Source organism: Cetorhinus maximus, chromosome 11 (genome assembly GCF_964194155.1).
Source record: "Cetorhinus maximus chromosome 11, sCetMax3.hap1.1, whole genome shotgun sequence".
Taxonomy (NCBI): Eukaryota; Metazoa; Chordata; class Chondrichthyes; order Lamniformes; family Cetorhinidae; genus Cetorhinus; species Cetorhinus maximus.
Window position 1 is genome coordinate 126,086,120 of NC_135889.1, and position 19,912 is coordinate 126,106,031.

The following is a 19,912-nucleotide window of genomic DNA, read 5'->3' on the forward strand; positions in this document are numbered from 1 at the left end:
TCCAAAGTGAGAATATGAATCTCGTCATGGACTTCTAATTCAGAGACATGATGTGAGGATCAGATCGAGCAGCGAGCACCTGGAAATGAGTCAGATCAACCAAAACTTGACTCCAGTAGATATTCATCAGGTCTAGCAGCATCTGTGGAGAGAGAAACAGAGTTAGTGTTTCGAGTCCGTACGACTTCTTCAGAGCTAAAGAGTAGAATTGGAAGGGATTTTATACTGTTTCAGAGGGGGGTGGAGCGGCTGGAATAAGACAGAGCGGGGATAGATGACGGCTAAGGAGAGATTGACAAAGATGTCATTGACACAAGGCAAAGGGAGTGTTAATGGTAGTGGTAGAGTGAAGAAGGTACTGATAGTGGCATAAAGGTAAGATAGCAGAAGGTGTTAATAGCAGAACAAGGGTCACAAAAGAATCACAAACGGTTAGTCTGCAGGTGCAGCAAGCAATTAGGAAAGCTAATAGAATGTTATCATTTATTGTGAGGGGAATTAAATACAAAAGTAGGAAGGTTATGCTTCATTTATACAGGGCACTGGTGAGACCACATCTGGAATACTGTGTAGAATATTGGTCACCTTATTTAAGGAAGGATGTAAATGCATTGGAAACAGTTCAGAGAAGGTTTACCAGACTAATACCTGGAATGGGTGGGTTGCCTTATGAGGAAAGGTTGGACAGGTTAGGCTTGTATCAGCTGGAGTTTAGAAGAGTAAGAGGTGACTTGATTGAAACATATGAGATCCTGAGGGATCTTGACAGGGTGGATGTGGAGAGGATGTTTCCTCATGCGGAGAATCTAGAACAATGGGGTCACTGTTTAAAAATAAGGGGTCGCCCATTTAAAACAGAGATGAGGTGAAAATCTTTCACTCAGAGGGTTGTGAGTGTTTGGAACTCTCTTCCTGAAAAGGTGTTGGAACCAGAGTCTTTGAATATTTTTAAGGCAGAGGTGGATAGATTCTTGGTAAGCGAGGGGGTGATAGGTTATCAGGGATGGGTGGGAGGCAGATTTGAGGTTACTATCAGATCAGCCATGATCTTATTAAATGGTGGAGCAGGCTCGAGGGGCTGAATGGCCTACTCCTGGTCCACGTTCGTTTGTTTGTATTTAAGGGTCAGCACTCTGTGAAAGCAAAACATAAAAACAAGTGACAGAGTTCTTTCACAGAGCACTGACCCTTGTTCTGCTATTAACACCTTCTGCTATCTTACCTTTATGCCACTATCAGTACCTTCTTCACTCTTTACCACTACCATTAACACTCCCTTTGTTTCTGTCCATGACATCTTTGTCATTCTCTTCATAGCTGTCATCTATCCCCGACCTTCTATCTCATCCCACCTGCTCCACCCCCCTTCCCCGCCACCTTAAACAGTATAAAATCCCTCACATTTCTACTTCTCTTTAGCTCCGAAGGAGAGTCATACGGACTCGAAATGTTAACCATGTTTCTCTCTCCACAGATGCTGCAAGACCTGCTGAGCTTTTCCAGCATTTTCTGTTTTTATTTCAGATTTACAGCATCCATAGTATTTTGCTTTTATCCGGTAAATATTCCCTTTGCTTCGTCTTCTACCATTTGATGAATATTTTGCTCTCAACATAAGGGATGAAAATGGAATTTCTCCCACTGCAGAGTAAAGCTCCCTCTACACTGTCCTCATCAAACACTCCCAGGACAGGTACAGCACGGGGTTAGATACAGAGTAAAGCTCCCTCTACACTGTCCCCATCAAACACTCCCAGGACAGGTACAGCACGGGGTTAGTTACAGAGTAAAACTCCCTCTAAACTGTCCTCATCAAACACTCCCAGGACAGGTACAGCACGGGGTTAGATACAGAGTAAAGCTCCCTCTACACTGTCCCCATCAAATACTCCCAGGACAGGTACAGCACAGGGTTAGACACAGAGTAAAGCTCCCTCTACACTGTCCCCATCAAACACTCCCAGGACAGGTACAGCACGGGGTTAGATACAGAGTAAAGCTCCCTCTACACTGTCCCCATCAAACACTCCCAGGACAGGTACAGCACGGGGTTAGATACAGAGTAAAGCTCCCTCTACACTGTCCCCATCAAACACTCCCATACTGTTGCAGTACAGGATTAGGTACAGAGTAAAGCTTCCTCTACACTGTTTGCAGGGTACAGTAGATGAATGGATGTTCTACTCCTGTTTCATGCTGTAACTATGTAAGTGTATTAATACCAGTTTTCAGTTTTTCCATCTTATCTCTGTGCTATTCTAGTGCTCATTCCGCATACATATAAAGGGTGCCATTAAACTGTCGGTTGCCGTACAGCTGCCAGCGCTGGGGAACTCGGGCCCCGACATCCACCAGTCTAGAGTGGAACCTGGTTTTCAAACAACTTTATTTTGCTTTTCATTCTCTCTCAGATGGAAGCCCAGAAACAAGAGCCCATGTGAAGTTTGTCCAGGATACGTCCAAGTATTGGTACAAACCGGATATCTCCCGCGAGCAAGGTATACAAGAGTGCACTTCACTAAGTGAACGTTGAAGATATTGGGGAGGCAGGGGCATTTGAGGTGGGCATAGACAACCTCCGCAGGCCCAGTGAGGGGCAGACAAGATTATGGAGCTTGTTTCTCCTCTCCAGCACTGGAGTTCAGAAGTGAACACAGACGAGAAGCTCAGAGATTCAGTTCATCCACGATCTGGGTGGAGTAGTTAACCTCTCTGGATAGGTTTCAGGCTTCATCAGTCAGGGATTAATATTGGGGACACCTCAGTGCACTTCTTTGAAATAGCTTTGTGGGATCTTTTACAGCTACCTGAGAGAGCAGATTGGGCCTTTGACACTGCAGCACTCCCTCAGTACTGACCCTCCGACACTGCAGCACTCCCTCAGTAATAACCCTCCGACCGTGCAGCACTCCCTCAGTACTGACCCTCTGACAGTGCAGCACTCCCTCAGCACTGACCCTCTGACAATGCAACACTCCCTCAGCACTGACCCTCTGACAGTGCAGCACTCCCTCAGTACTGACCCTCTGACAGTGCAGCACTCCCTCAGTACTGACCCTCTGACAGTGCAGCACTCCCTCAGCACTGACCCTCTGACAATGCAACACTCCCTCAGCACTGACCCTCTGACAGTGCAGCACTCCCTCAGTACTGACCCTCTGACACTGCAGCACTCCCTCAGTACTGACCCTCTGACAGTGCAGCACTCCCTCAGTACTGACACTCTGACAGTGCAGCACTCGCTCAGTACTGACTCCCTGACAGTACAGCACTCCCTCAGAACTGACCCCCCGAGTGCGCAACACTCCCTCAGTATTGACCCCCTGACAGGATGGCACTTCTTCAGTACTGCCCCTCCGACAGTGCGGCACTCCCTCAGCAATGACCCTCTGACAGTGCAAAGCTCCCTCATAACTAAAGCTCCGACAATGCAGCACTCCCTTAGTACTGCCCCTCCGACAGTGTAGCACTCCCTCAGTACTGATCCTCTGACAGTGCAGCACTCCCTCAGCACTGACCCTCCGACAGTGCAGCACTCCCTCAGTACTGACCCTCCGACAGTGCAGCATTCCCTCAGAACTAAACCTCCGACAATGCAGCACCCCCTCAGCACTGACCCTCTGACAGTGCAGCACTCCCTCAGAACTAAACCTCCGACAATGCAGCACTCCCTCAGCACTGAACCTCTGACAGTGCAAAGCTCCCTCAGTACTGACCCTCTGACAGTGCAGCACTCCCTCAGTACTGACCCTCTGACAGTACAGCACGCCCTCAGTACTGACCCTCTGACAGTGCAGCTCTTCCTCAGTACTGACCCTCCGACAGTGCAGAACTGCCTCAGTACTGACCCTCTCACAGTGCAGCACTCCCTCAGTACTGACGCTCCGACAGTGTGGCACTCCATCAGTGCTTCCCATTTGACAGTGCAGCATTCCATCAGAACTAAACCTCCGACAATGCAGCACCCCCTCAGCACTGACCCTCTGACAGTGCAGCACTCCCTCAGTACTGACCCTGTAACTTTGCAGCACTCTTTCAGTACTGACCTCCGACAGTGCAGCACTCCCTCAGCACTGATCCTCCGACAGTGAAGCACTCCCTCAGTAATAACCCTCCGACCGTGCAGCACGCCCTCAATACTGACCCTCTGACAGTGCAGCACTGCCTCAGTACTGACCCTCTGCCAGTGCAGCGCGCCCTTAATATTGAACTTTCGACAGTGCAGCGCTTCCTCAGTACTGACCCTCTGACAGTGCAGTACTCCCTCATTACTGACCCTCTGACAGTGCAGTACTCCCTCAGTACTGACCCTCTGACAGTGCAGCACTCCCTCAGTACTGACCCTCTGACAGTGCAGCACTCCCTCAATACTGACCCTCTGACAGTGCAGCACTCCCTCAATACTGACCCTCTGACAGTGCAGCACTCCATCAGTACTGACCGTCTGACAGTGTGGCACTCCCTCAGTACTGACCCTCTGACAGTGCAGCACTCCCTCAGTACTGCCCCTCCGACAGTGCAGTGCTCCCTCAGCACTGACCCTCTGACAGGGCAAAGCTCCCTCATAACTAATGCTCCGACAATGCAGCACTCCCTTAGTACTGCCCCTCCGACAGTGCAGCACTCCCTCAGTACTGACGCTCCGACAGTGTGGCACTCCATCAGTGCTTCCCATGTGACAGTGCAGCATTCCCTCAGAACTAAACCTCCAACTATGCAGCACTCCCTCACTACTGACCCTCTGACAGTGCAGCACTTCCTCAGTACTGACCCTCCAACAGTGCAGAACTGCCTCAGTACTGACCCTGTGACTTTGCAGCACTCTCTCAGTACTGCCCTCTGACAGTGCAGCACTCCCTCAGTACTGACCCTCCAACAGTGCAGCACTTCCTCAGTACTGACCCTCCAACAGTGCAGCACTTCCTTGGTACTTACCCTCTGACAGTACAGCACTCCCTCAGAACTGACCCTCCAACAGTGCAGCACTCCCTCAGTACTGAGGCTCCAACAGTGCAGCACTCCCTTGGTACTTACCCTCTGACAGTGCAGCACTCCCTCAGAACTGACCCTCCAACAGTGCAGCACACCCTCAGTGCTGACCCCCCGAGCGTGCAACACTCCCTCAGTACTAAACCTCCGACAATGCAGCACTCCCTCAGTACTGATCCTCCGACAGTGCAGCACTCCCTCAGCACTGATCCTCCGACAGTGCAGCACTCCCTCAGTAATAACCCTCCGACCGTGCAGCACGCCCTCAATACTGACCCTCTGCAGTGCAGCGCACCCTTAATATTGAACTTTCGACAGTGCAGCACTCCCTGAATACCGATCCTCTGACAGTGCAGCACTCCCTCAGTACTGACCCTCCGACAGTGCAGCACTCCCTCAGTACTGACCCTCCGACAGTGCAGCACTCCCTCAGTACTGACCCTCTGACAGTGCAGCACTCCCTCAGTACTGACCCTCCGACAGTGCAGCACTCCCTCAATACTGACCCTCTGACAGTGCAGCACTCCCTCAGTACTGACCCTCTGACAGTGCAGCACTCCCTGAATACCGATCCTCTGACAGTGCAGCACTCCCTCAGTACTGACCCTCTGACAGTGCAGCACTCCCTCAGTACTGACCCTCTGACAGTGCAGCACTCCCTCAATACTGACCCTCTGACAGTGCAGCACTCCCTCAGTACTGACCCTCTGACAGTGCAACACTCCCTCAGTACTGACCCTCTGACAGTGCAGCACTCCCTCAGAACTAAACCTCCGACAATGCAGCACTCCCTCAGCACTGAACCTCTGACAGTGCAAAGCTCCCTCAGTAATAACCCTCTGAAAGCACAGCACGCCCTCAGTACTGACCCTCTGACAGTGCAGCTCTTCCTCAGTACTGACCCTCCGACAGTGCAGAACTGCCTCAGTACTGACCCTCTGACACTGTGGCACTCCATCAGTGCTTCCCATTTGACAGTGCAGCTTTCCCTCAGAACTAAACCTCCGACAATGCAGCACCCCCTCAGTACTGCCCTCCGACAGTGCAGCACTCCCTCAGCACTGATCCTCCGACAGTGAAGCACTCCCTCAGTAATAACCCTCCGACCGTGCAGCACGCCCTCAGTACTGACCCTCTGCCAGTGCAGCGCGCCCTTGATATTGAACATTCGACAGTGCAGCACTCCCTCAGTACTGACGCTCCGACAGTGTGGCACTCCCTCAGCACTGAACCTCTGACAGTGCAAAGCTCCCTCAGTAATAACCCTCTGACAGTACAGCACGCCCTCAGTACTGACCCTCTGACAGTGCAGCTCTTCCTCAGTACTGACCCTCCGACAGTGCAGAACTGCCTCAGTACTGACCCTCTGACAGTGCAGCACTCCCTCAGTACTGACCCTCTGACAGTGCAGCACTCCCTCAGTACTGACGCTCCGACAGTGTGGCACTCCATCAGTGCTTCCCATTTGACAGTGCAGCATTCGTTCAGAACTAAACCTCCGACAATGCAGCACCCCCTCAGTACTGCCCTCCGACAGTGCAGCACTCCCTCAGCACTGATCCTCCGACAGTGAAGCACTCCCTCAGTAATAACCCTCCGACCGTGCAGCACGCCCTCAGTACTGACCCTCTGACAGTGCAGCACTCCCTCAGTACTGACCCTCTGACAGTGCAGCACTCCCTCAGTACTGACCCTCTGACAGCGCAGCACTCCCTCAGTACTGACGCTCCGACAGTGTGGCACTCCATCAGTGCTTCCCATTTGACAGTGCAGCATTCCCTCAGAACTAAACCTCTGACAATGCAGCACCCCCTCAGCACTGACCCTCTGACAGTGCAGCACTCCCTCAGTACTGACCCTGTAACTTTGCAGCACTCTCTCAGTACTGACCTCCGACAGTGCGGCACTCCCTCAGCACTGATCCTCCGACAGTGAAGCACTCCCTCAGTAATAACCCTCCGACCGTGCAGCACGCCCTCAATACTGACCCTCTGACAGTGCAGCACTGCCTCAGTACTGACCCTCTGCCAGTGCAGCGCGCCCTTAATATTGAACTTTCGACAGTGCAGCGCTTCCTCAGTACTGACCCTCTGACAGTGCAGCCATCCCTGAGTACTTAATTTCTGACAGCGCAGCACTCCCTCAGTACTGAACCTCCGACTGTGCAGCACTCCCTCAGCACCGACCCTCTGACAGTGCAGCACTCCCTCAGTACTGACCCTCTGACAGTGCAGCACTCCATCAGTACTGACCCTCTGACAGTGTAGCACTCCCTCAGTACTGACCCTCTGACAGTGCAGCACTCCCTCAATACTGACCCTCTGACAGTGCAGCACTCCCTCAATACTGACCCTCTGACAGTGCAGCACTCCCTCAATACTGACCCTCTGACAGTGCAGCACTCCCTCAATACTGACCCTCTGACAGTGCAGCACTCCCTCAATACTGACCCTCTGACAGTGCGGTACTCACTCAGTACTGACTCCCTGACAGGATGGCACTTCTTCAGTACTGCCCCTCCGACAGTGCAGTGCTCCCTCAGCACTGACCCTCTGACAGGGCAAAGCTCCCTCATAACTAAAGCTCCGACAATGCAGCACTCCCTTAGTACTGCCCCTCCGACAGTGCAGCACTCCCTCAGTACTGACCCTCTGACAGTGCAGCACTCCCTCAGTACTGACCCTCTGACAGTGCAGCACTCCCTCAGTACTGACCCTCTGACAGTGCAGCACTCCCTCAGTACTGACCCTCTGACAGTGCAGCACTCCCTCAGTACTGACCCTCTGACAGTGCAGCACTCCCTCAGTACTGACCCTCTGACAGTGCAGCACTCCCTCAGTACTGACCCTCTGACAGTGCAGCACTCCCTCAGTACTGACACTCCGACAGTGCAGCACTCCCTCAGTACTGACCCTCTGACAGTGCAGCACTCCCTCAGCACTGACCCTCTGACAGTGCAGCACTCCCTCAGTACTGACCCTCTGACAGTGCAGCGCTCCCTCAGTACTGACCCTCTGACAGTGCAGCACTCCCTCAGTACTGACACTGCGACAGTGCAGCACTCCCTCAGTACTGACCCTCTGACAGTGCAGCACTCCCTCAGTACTGACACTCCGCAAGTGCAGCACTCCCTAATTACTGTACTGGTTGATCAGTCTAGAGATAGTACTAAGTTTCTGTAGTGGGACTCGAACCCACAACCTTCTAACTTTGAGACGAGGTTGTGCCTTAGCCACGGCTGACAGTTCGTTTTAACTCCCCTCTATCTGTCCTGGTGTTCGGGGCTGTTGAAGGTGCTTCCTGAGGGGCAGGTTGATCAGCGAACTGGATCCCTACCTCCCTAATTGCCAGTGATTTGTTGTCATGGCACTGACTCCACCAGTGACCCAGGGACGCCGGGCTGGTTTTGGTGAAGGCCCAGTGTGACAATCAGAGATTGCCTGACTGCAATTACCAGCCAATCCCCAGACAGATTCAGTTCTTTCAGGATGGGATGCGGGAGAAGAGAGAAGGAATAGTTCATTGTGAATTGTCACTCTCCGAGGCTTTACTGTCTGAACCAAGCTAGCTGAACACAGAGTGGGCCCTGAATCTTGCACTTGTCCAATTTGCAGACACACTCACTGACACTGGGGATGTGGACTGGAAGCTGAGATTCTCACACTTCATGCTAAATCCAAACTCGTTTGTGTTCATGTTCATTATATTATCAGAATGAAATGTATTAAATATCTTTTCTCCTCATTCTCTCCTCCTCACCCTCTCTCACCTGGTCTTCTCTTCTCTACCTCACTCACCCTATTCTTCTCACCCTTTGCTCCCTCTCCTCACTATCCTCTATCATTCTCTCTCTCTCCTACCATTCCTCTCCTCTTCCCCTCCCTCACTCTCTCTCTTCTTTGTCCAAACTCATTCTGTCACTTCTCTCCTTTCCTCATCCTCTCCCCTCCCCTTCTTTCCCCTCCTTCCCTCCTGTCCCCTCTCCCTCTATCCGCCCATCTTTCCTCTCCTTCATCCTCCCTCTTCCCTCACCCTGAAATATTCCCTCCTCTAATCCTATCCCGCTAGCAATCGGCCTGCTGAGGGACCGTGATCCCGGTGCCTTCATCATCCGAGACAGCCATTCCTTCCGGGGGGCTTATGGCCTGGCCATCAAAGTCTCCAGCCCTCCTCCGACTATCGCACAGCAAAGTAAGAAAGGTAATGACACAACTCTCACCCTCATCCTGAGATTGGGAGGGTGATTGGAGTCATCTGAATCCATTTCTCCCTGTGGATACCAGGGATCCAGGATAATACCGGGGAAATAGAGTGAGTGAGTTCATGGAATTCAATGTGACAATTTTAAAATCAAGGCAGCTTCACCAGGAGCCAATGTACATCAGCAAACACAGGGGTGTGGAATGGGACTTGGTGAGAGTTAGCGATATGGGCAGCAGTATATTGGATGACCTCAAGTTTAACTACTACCCATTTTGTGCGCCCTCACTCACCGGGGCCCGTGTGTACTCACCGGGGCCCGTGTGCACTCACCGGGGCCCGTGTGCACTCACCGGGGCCCGTGTGCACTCACCGGGGCCCGTGTGCACTCACCGGGGCCCGTGTGCACTCACCGGGGCCCGTGTGCACTCACCGGGGCCCGTGTGCACTCACCGGGATATGCGGATTCTCAGTGCTGAAACTGACCACTGCTCTTTAGTTTGGAGGAGGAGGGGGGAGGATTTGGAAGGGGGTGGGTATCAGAGAGGCATTCCGTTGTTTGGGATGAATTAGATGATCTTATTTGTGAATCATGCAGATATTTCTCCCCAATCATTCAGAGCATGAGGAATGAATAAATCACCAACAGAATGTTTTCCGTTTTTTAGGTGACATCACCAGTGAGCTAGTTCGACATTTCCTCATTGAGACCAGTGCGAAGGGGGTGAAATTGAAGGGTTGCCTTAACGAACCTTACTTTGGTAAGTAATGTTACATTGAACCTCGTCTTGGAGGCATACAGACTGGGCACAGTTAATTCAATCTGCTGGAGGACTGGTCTGCTAGGAGACATGGGGAGGCTGTGGGGGTCAGGGATTTGGGAGGAGAGAGGTGATGGACAGAGGGGACGGAGAGAAGAATTGAAGAAGAGAGGTGTTAGGGTGGTAAGAGTTGTTTGGGTTGGGTAGTGGGGAAAGGAGAAAGGGATTGAGGGGAGGATTGAGGGGAGGAGCTTGTGGAGGAGGGTTTGGAGGAAGGAGCAGGGGTGTTTGGGGGAGGGGGATTGGCGGAGGGGAGGGGAGTTTGGAGGATGGGGTGGGAGAGTTTGGAGGAGGAAGAGGGAGGGTTTGGAAGGGGGTGGGTTTGAAGTAGGGGATGGAGGGTTTGGAGGGGGGAATGGAGGGTTTGGAGGAGGGGGAGGGAGGGTTTGGAGGAGAGGAGGACTGTTTGGAGGAGGGGAATCAGTGTTTGGAGGTTGAAGAGGGGGTTAATTGGCCAGCCAGCGTGAAATTGTGGTCAGGGGCCGATCACGGTCGATGGGCCATTCCCCAGCCACTCGTGAACCCACTCATCGCGCCTACCTGCCGACCTGCAAATTCTGCCTGTGTATGTGTGTGTGTGTGTGTCAGTCTGCCTGTGCGTGTGTGTCTGTACGTGTGTGTGTGTGTGTCTGTCTGTTTGCCTGTGTGTGTGTGTGTGTGTGTCTCTGTGTGTGTGTGCGCGTGTGTCTGTCTGTCTGTATCTGCCTGTCTGTGCGTGTGTCTGTGCATGTGTGTGTGTGCCTGTCTGTCTGTATTTGTCTGTGTCTGCCTGTCTGTGTGCATGTGTCTGTGCATGTGTGTCTGTCTGTGCGTGTGTGTCTGTGTCTGCATGTGTGTCTCTGTGCATGTGTGTGTCTGTGCACGTGTGTGTGTGTGCATGTGTGTGTCTGAGTGTGTGTGCCTCTGTATGTGTGTATGTCTGTGCGTGTGTCTGTGTCTGCCTGTCTGTGTGTGTGTGTGTCTGTGCGTGTGTGTGTGTGTCTGTGCGTGTGTGTGTGTCTGTGCATGTGTGTGTGTGTGCCTGTCTGTCTGTATTTGTCTGTGTCTGCCTGCCTGTGTGTGTGTGTCTGTGCGTGTGTGTCTGTGTGCATGTGTGTGTGTGTCTCTGTGTGTGTCTGTGCGCATGTTTGTGCATGTGTGTGTGTGCGTGTGTCTGTGTTTGTGTGTGTGTGTGTGTGTGTGTGTGTGTGTCTGTGTGTGTGTGATTCTGTTTGTGTGTGTGCATGTGTTTGTGTCTGTGTGTGTGTCTGTGCGTGTGTGTCTGTGCATGTGTGTGTGTGCATGTGTCTGTTTGTGCGTGTGCGTGTGTGTGTCTGTGTGTGCATGTGTGCCTCTGTGTGTGTGTCTGTCTATGTGTGTGTGGTGGCGCGTGTGTGTCTATGTGTACATGTGTGTCTCTGTGCGTGTGTCTGTCTGTGTGTGTGTGTGTGCGCGCGCGTGTGTCTCTGTGCGTGTGTGTGTCTGTGCGTGCGTGTGCCTCTGTGCATGTGTGTCTGTGCGTACGTGTGTGTGTGTGTTGTGTGTGTGGGCAGGTTTTTACCTCATTGGACGGGCCCGGGAGTGGTCGCGAAGCTGACCTCCATCCACAATCTGGCCGCAACCTCGATTTCATGCTGGCTGGCCAATTAACGGCTATCCAGCGTGCATCGCGGGCTGCAGTACTGAGGGCTGCCTGGGTGGAGGCAGGAGGAAGACAAGCATGGAAGATTGTGCATTCATGCGAGTGCACGCACTGGAACCTCCCTGAAGGCACAGAGCTGCCTCAGCTGAAGATTTTTAAAAACACAGATAAAGAATTTAAAAATGTTAAAAACATGTCCCCTCATGTGACCCTGTCATATGAGCAGGGAAATGTTATAAATGAGATTCGAACATTTTTATTGTATTTTCAATCGCTCTTGGAAACCTCATCCGGCTTATGGATGAGGTTTCATAAAAATCCAAAGGCCTCCTGGCTGATTTGCTTGCCCGCCAATTGGATGATATGAAACTCGGAAGCATTATGAACTGTGAGGAGGACTGTGTTAAACTTCAAAAGGATATAAACAAGTTGGTGAAATGGGCAGACAGGTGGCAGGTGAAGTTCAATACAGAGAAATGTGAAGTGATGCATTTTGGTAGGAAGAGCATGGAGAGACAACATAAAACAAAGGGTGCAACTCTAAAGGGGGTGCAGGAGCAGAGGGACCTGCGTGTGTATGTGCATAAATCATTGAAGGTGACAGGACAGCTGGAGAGAGCAGTTAATAAAGCATATAGTATCCTGGGCTTTATTAATAGGGGCATAGAGAACAAGAGCAGGGAGATTATGATGAACATGTATAAGTCACTAGTTCAGCCTCAGCTGGAGTACTGTGTCCAGTTCTGGGCGCCACACTTCAGGAAGGTTGTGAAGGCATTGGAGAGAATGCAGAAAAGATTCACGAGAATGGTTCCAGGGATGATGAACTTCAGTTATGAAGACAGATTGGTGAAGTTAGGACTGTTTTCCTTGGAGAGAAGAAGGCTGAGAGATTTGATAGAGGTGTTCAAAATGAGGGATCTGGACAGAGTAGGTAGGGAGAAACTGTTCTTGCTCATAAATGGATCGAGAACGAGAGGGCACAGATTTAAAGTAATTGGCAAAAGAAGCAAATGTGACATGAGGAAAACTTTTTTGATGCAGCATGTGGTTCGGGTCTGGAATGCTCTGCCTGAGAGCGTGGTGGGGGCAGGCTTATTCCAGACAGTCAAAAGAGAATGAGACTGTTCTCAGCGCAGGGTTATGGGGAGAAGGCAGGAGAATGGCACTAGGTGAATTTCTCATTCAGAGAGCGGCCCAGGCATGGTGAGCTAAATGGCCCTCTCCTACGCTGTGACAATTCTGGGATTCTGTTTGTACATGTGCCTCATAGATGGTGGACAGGCTTTGGGGTGTCGGGAGGTGAGTTATTCTCCGCAGAATTCCCAGCCTCTGAACTGCTCTTATTGCTCAATAATTTATATGGCTGGCCCAGTTCCATTTCTGCTCAGTGGTGACCCCCAGAATGTTGATAGTGGGGGATTCAGTGATGGTAATGCCATTGAATGTCGAGGGGAGGTGGTTAGATTCTCTCTCGTTGGAGATGATCATTGTCTGGCACTTATATGGTGCGAATGTTACTTACCAATTATCAGCCTAAGCCTGGATATTGTTGGATCTTGCTGTATTTGCTGTATTTGGACATGAACTACTTCAGCACCTGAGTTGCGAATTCTGGAATAATCTGTGTGTGCCAGTGTATCTGTGTATGTTAGTGTGTATGTGTGTACGTGTGTACCTGTGTGTGTCCATTCATGTGGCTCACTTCTCTCACTGTTTTCTGCTTCCTGTTCCTAGGGAGTCTGTCTGCCCTGGTTTACCAGCACTCCATTACTCCACTGGCTTTGCCCTGCAAACTCGTAATCCCAAGCCGAGGTGAGTAAAAATGAGCAACCACCATTGAATAAATTAATGGAGTCAGTGTACAGGGAATTTAATCTGTATCTAACCCCGTGCTGTACCTGTCCTGTGAGTGTTTGATGGGAACAGTGTAGAGGGAGCTTTACTCTGTATCTAACCCCGTGCTGTACCTGTCCTGGGAGTGTTTGATGGGAACAGTGTAGAGGGAGCTTTACTCTGTATCTAACCGTGTGCTATACCTGTCCTGTGAGTGTTTGATGGGGATAGTGTAGAGGGAGCTTTACTCTGTATCTAACCCCGTGCTGTACCTGTCCTGGGAGTGTTTGATGGGGGACAGTGTAGAGGGAGCTTTGCTCTGTATCTAACCCCGTGCTGTACCAGTCCTAGGAGTGTTTGATGGGGATAGTGTAGAGGGGGCTTTGCTCTGTATCTAATCCCGTGCTGTACCTGTCCTGGGACTGTTTGACAGGGACAGTGTAGAGGGAACTTTACTCTGTATCTAACCCTGTGCTGTACCTGTCCTGGGAGTGTTTGATGGGGACAGTGTAGAGGGAGCTTTACTCTGTATCCAACCCCATGCTGTACTTATCCTGTGTGTGTTTGACGGGGACAGTGTAGAGGGAACTTTACTCTGTATCTAACGCTGTGCTGTACCTGTCCTGGGAGTGTTTGATGGGGACAGTGTCGAGGGAGCTTTACTCTGTATCTAACCCCGTGCTGTACCAGTCCTAGGAGTGTTTGATGGGGATAGTGTAGAGGGGGCTTTGCTCTGTATCTAACCCCGTGCTGTACCTGTCCTGGGAGTGTTTGATGGGGACAGTGTAGAGGCAGTTTTGCTCTGTATCTAACCCCGTGCTGTACCTGTCCTGGGAGTGTTTGATGGGGACAGTGTAGAGGGAGCTTTACTCTGTATCTAACCCCGTGCTGTACCTGTCCAGGGAGTGTTTGATGGGGACAGTGTAGAGGGAGTTTTACTCTGTATCTAACCCCATGCTGTACTTGTCCTGTGTGTGTTTGACGGGGACAGTGTAGAGGGATCTTTACTCTGTATCTAACCCGGTGCTGTACCTGTCCTGGGAGTGTTTGATGGGGATAGTGTAGAGGGGGCTTTGCTCTGTATCTAACCCCGTGCTGTACCTGTCCTGGGAGTGTTTGATAGGGACAGTGTAAAGGGAGCTTTACTCTTTATCTAACCGCGTGCTGTACCTGTCCTGTGAGTGTTTGATCGGAATAGTGTAGAGGGGGCTTTGCTCTGTATCTAACCCTATGCTGTACCTGTCCTGGGAGTGTTTGATGGGGACAGTGTAGAGGGAGCTTTGCTCTGTATCTAACCCCGTGCTGTACCTGTCCAGGGAGTGTTTGATAGGGACAGTGTAGAGGGAGCTTTGCTCTGTGTCTAACCCCGTGCTGTACCTGTCCTGGGAGTATTTGATGGGGACAGTGTAGAGGGAGCTTTACTCTGTACCTAACCCCATGCTGTACATGTCCTGTGTGTGTTTGACGGGGACAGCATAGAGGGAGCTTTACTCTGTATCTAACCCCGTGCTGTACCTGCCCTCGGAGTGTTGGATGTTGTTGAATGTTCCATTTTCAGTTCTGAGAAGCAGCAAGAAGCAGAAAATGTGACTCACAAGCAAAATTATTTTTTGTGTTAAAAGCTCCCCTGTTGCTTGTGTTTGGCACGGACTCGTATCCCGCTATTGTTTAGTGCTAGGGTGGATCCAGGCATGTCGTAAACACCACAGAGTGCGGAAACATCTGCACATGCTTTAACTCTTTGTAGCCAGGGTCTGAGCTGGCTAGCAGCATGAGCTGGAATTGACCTCAGTGCCTTTTTTATTTTGTAATTCCTCTGCTCTTGCAATATCTGATGTGTGGCTGGGAATTCTGCAGCGAGTAACTCACCTCCTGACTCCCCAAAGCCTGTCCACCATCTACAAGGCACAAGTCAGGAGTGTGGTGGAATACTCCCCACTTGCCTGGATAAGTGCAGCTCCCACATCACTCAAGAAGCTCAACACCATCCAGGACAAAGCAGCCCACTTGATTGGCACCACATCCACAAACACTCTCTCCCTCCAGCATTGACGCACAGTAGCAGCAGTGTGTGTACCATCTAGAAGATGCACTGCAGGAATTCACCAAGGCTCCTTAGACAGCACCTTCCAAACCCACAACCACTACCATCTAGAAGGACAAGGGCAGCAGGTAGATGGGAACACCACCACCTGGAAGTTCCCCTCCAAGTCACTCACCATCCTGACTTGGAAATATATCACCGTTCCTTCACTGTCACTGGGTCAAAATCCTGGAACTCCCTCCCTAACAGCACTGTGGGTGTACCTACACCACATGGACTACAGCGGCTCAAGAAGGCAGCTCACCACCACCTTCTCAAGGGTAACTAGGGATGGGCAATAAATGCTGGCCCAGCCAGCGAAGCCCCACATCCCGTGAATGAATAAAAAATTAACCCCTTGAGGGAAAAGCAAAGCTCTGTGGATGTTGGAAATCTGAAGTAAAAAAGAAAATGCTGGAAAAACTCAGCAGGCCTGGCAGCGTCTGTGGAGAGAGGAACAGAGTTAACATTTCTTCAGAGCACCCCATGGGGTGCTTTTATTCCATGTTAAAGGCCCCTTGCAGTTGTGGAACCAGCCCTGCTCCGGATCACGATCCTGTCACCCCTGCCTGAATGTCTCATGATGCTCTGGGTCCATTACTGCTGTGATGCCTCTCATGGTTGATCAGCTGTTGACACGTTGTTTCGTTTCACTTGTAAGCTTGGTGGATGTAACTGAACGCAGATTGAAGATCCCAGTTTAAGCCCGGAGAGCAGAACCCAGCAGCTATTTCGGGTTATTCAGTAATTCTGTGAGAATTGCTATGTACACACTACACTGTGGGGTGGTGGTGGGGGCTGGGGTTGGGGGTGGTGGGGGCGGGTGTGTGGCAGGGGAACAAGGGGGGCCATGCATAGAGGCTCTTTTTCCCTTGTTGTACCCCCTCCTCTCACCCAGTTCGTATCCCAAATCTGTAGCCAGTTTGTTAGGCTCTTTCCATTCTCCATTGATTCATACACAGAATTTGTTCATTTTCCCTCAGTCCCAGATTGTGTGTTTCTCAGGAATGTTTGTGCTTCTCGAGGTGAGGTCATTGCTCACTCCCATTCCTTATTCCTCCAGAGTGCAACTCTGACATTTGCAACAGGATGTGGGCTCCGCCTCACATACAAAACATATTTAACCGTGTCCAATCCACACCGACCCTGACAAAAAACCCCAGTCACATCTATTTCCAAACTTTCCCCTAACATTGCTGAATGTGCCAATTCTCCTAGTTTGCAATCTATGTTGGTTTCAGTTCTATTCCTAATATTTAATCCACCAAATGGTTGGATTTTTTGTAACAAATATTTGGTATCATTTCCTGCCTCAAAGTGTATAAAACCCTCTCTGTAGCCGCCTACCCCTGATATAACTCATGATGACAAACCCTATAAACCCCTCACTGTAACACCACCACCCTCTGATACAGCTCCCTGTGATAAACCCTATAAACCACTCACTGTAACACCCCCACTGTCTGTTACAGCTCCCTGTGACGAACCCTATAAACCCCTCAATGTAACACCCCCACTCGCTGATACAGCTCCCTGTGATAAACCCTATAAACCCCTCACTGTAACACCCCCACTCTCTGATACAGCTCCCTGTGACGAACCCTATAAACCCCTCAATGTAACACCCCCACTCTCTGATACAGCCCCCTGTGATAAACCCTATAAACCCCTCACTGTGACAGTCCCACACTCTGACACTAATGACATTTTATGTGACTATGACCATTGTAAACTATGCTTTTCGGCCTGTCTGCAGCATTAGAAATTGCTGATCACATCCACCTTATCTAACGCCTCTCTGCTGGGTGGGCCTCCCTGGTTCCATTCTTATCTATCCAGCTGGAGTTGAAGAATCACCAACAATGGTTTCTCTTGTTGTTCCAGCTCCTTTGCCTCTGGTGTTCCCCAGGGATCTATTCTTGAATCCTCCAATTGTTCATCTACATTTTACTCCTTGGCAATATCATCACAAAAGATGTATGCTGATTGTCTTCAGTCTCCAACACAATCGCCATATGCTGACCAGCCACTCCGTCCTTCGCCTTGGCAACTGTCAGAGCCGAACCAACCCCTTCACAACCTTGGTGTCATATTGGACAGAGTTGAGCTTCTGACCAAATATTTGTGCCATCCCGAAGAGTACCTATTTCCATCTGTGTAACATCATCAAAATCTATTTCTGTCTCAGCTCATCTGCTAGTGAAACCCACATCCCTACATTTGTTACCTCTAGACTCGACTATTCTATCACCCTCCCACCATGCATACTCTGTAAATTTGAGCTCATCCAAAACTCTGCTGCCTGCGTCCTAACTCGCACCAAGTACCATTACCCTATCACCCTGTGCTTGCTGACCTACGTTGCTTCCTGGTCAAGCAATGCCTTGATTTTGAAATTCTCATCCTTGTTTTCAATTCCCTCAATGGCCTCACCCTCCCCTGTCTCTGTAATCTCCTCCAATCCCACAGCCCTCTGACATATCGGCGCTCCTCTAATTCTGGTCTTTTCTTCATCTCTGATTTTAATCACTCCACCATTGGCAGCCGTGCCTTCAGCTACCTGGGACCCAAGCTCTGGACTTCCCTCCCTAAACTTCTCCACCTCTCTACCTCACTCTTTTTTTAAGATGCTCCTTAAAGCCTATCTCTTTGATCAAGCCTTTGGTCAATTTTCCTAATGCGTCTTCTTACATGGCTCAGTGTCGAAATTTGTCTGAAATATTGCTGTAAAATGCTATGGAATGTTGTATTACATTAAAGGCATTATATAAATGCAAGTTATTATTGTTGATACAGCTCTCCCTGATAAGCATTTTGAAGCCCGCACTTTCAGTCACTCTCTGATACAGCCAAAGTCCCTCTGCCCTCTCAGACACATGTCAAAACATCCCAAGGCTTGTTTTGAAGAAGAATAGGGGACTTATGGCCAAAATTTATCCCTCAGAAAACATCATTGAGAAAGATTAGCTGAGTCATTATCACATTGCTGCTTGTGGGATCTTGCTGTGAATAAATTGGCTGTGGTGTTTCTGACATTACAACAGTGACTGTACTTTGTACTTCATTGGCAGCAAAATGTTTGGGACCTCCTGAGGTTGTGAAAGGCATTATAGAAATGCAAGTTTTTTCTTTCAGATCCGGTGGATAAAACCCCTGAACCAGCTGTGTCGGCAAACTCAGCCACGGAGCTACTGAAACAGGGCGCGGGTGAGTACTCAAAGCTCCCCCCCTCTCCACCATGAATAACGGAGGGTGCGAAAGGGATTCCAAATAGTCTTGAGGTTAGGGAGGGATCCTTGCCCTTAGGCAACGCAATGCATGGGTGAGGTCAGAATCCAGCTTGACTCTGAATCCTTCAACAGTTGAATTGTCTGCTGATACGCGGATGAAACATTTTTCACTGCTCTGTCTAAGTGACCTCACTGCCCAGGATCCGCCACTGATGCTCAATTCACCCCTGCTTCCCTGATGTCTGTGTCCTATTCCAAACACTCTCAATGAGCAGTAGGCTGTGGTTAATGACAGGAATGGCTCTACGTACAGCAGCACATTGGAGAGAAATGATCAGAAGCTTTGAGCTCAATATTCCAAGGCCCATGTTGGGGTGGGGGTGGGTGGTTGGGGTGTGGGGGGGAGGAGGTGGGCCGGGGGGGTGGTGGGGAGGTGTTGGGGTCGGTGGGGAAGCAGTGTGGGTGGAGGTTCGGGTGAGGGGGCTGGAAAAATAACTGGGAACCGCTTCAGGATGGCTTGCCGACATATCCCTGCTGTGGGGAAGCATCCTGGGAATCAAACTAGCTGCCTGCTTCATGGAGACAGACAGGCAAGTTAAGTGAGTCTGATGGAATACCCCCCACTTACCTAGATAAGTGCAGCTCCAACTACACTCAAGAAGCTTGACACCATCCAGGACAAAGCAGCCGCTTGATTGCCACCCCATCCACAAATATTCACTCCCTCCACCACCTACGCACAGTAGCAGCAGTGTGTGTAACATCTAGAAGATGCACTGCAGGAACTCACCAAGGCTCCTTAAACAGCACCTTCCAAACCCACAACCACTACCATCTAGAAGGACAAGGGCAACAGATAGATGGGAACACCACCACCTGGAAGTTCCCCTCCAAGTCACTCACCATCCTGACTTGGAAATATATCTCCGTTCCTTCACTGTCGCTGGGTCAAAATCCTGGAACTCCCTCCCTAACAGCACTGTGGGTGTACCTACACCACACGGACTGCTGCGGTTCAAGAAGGCAACTCACCACCACCTTCTCAAGGGCAGTTAGGGATGGACAATAAATGCTGGCCCAGCAAGTGACACCCACTTCCCATAATGAATTTTTAAAAACTAGCCAAGGGCCC

General features: G+C 50.5%; 1 protein-coding gene across 10 annotated transcripts in view; it reads left to right on the top strand.

Moving 5' to 3' along the window:
• The window catches only part of tns1b (tensin 1b), a 662,464-nt gene that overhangs the window by 632,233 nt on the left and 10,319 nt on the right, over positions 1-19,912 (top strand). For 9 of the 10 annotated variants that reach the window (XM_078552748.1, XM_078552745.1, XM_078552752.1 and 6 more), the window contains 5 exons: positions 2,412-2,498; positions 9,058-9,189; positions 9,858-9,950; positions 13,369-13,446; positions 18,686-18,757. In XM_078552748.1, the coding sequence (XP_078408874.1) occupies positions 2,412-2,498; positions 9,058-9,189; positions 9,858-9,950; positions 13,369-13,446; positions 18,686-18,757 (462 nt within the window). Of the gene's footprint in view, positions 1-2,411; positions 2,499-9,057; positions 9,190-9,857; positions 9,951-13,368; positions 13,447-18,621; positions 18,758-19,912 lie in introns of all 10 variants that reach the window. The other variant, XR_013578019.1, reaches the window with a different exon arrangement.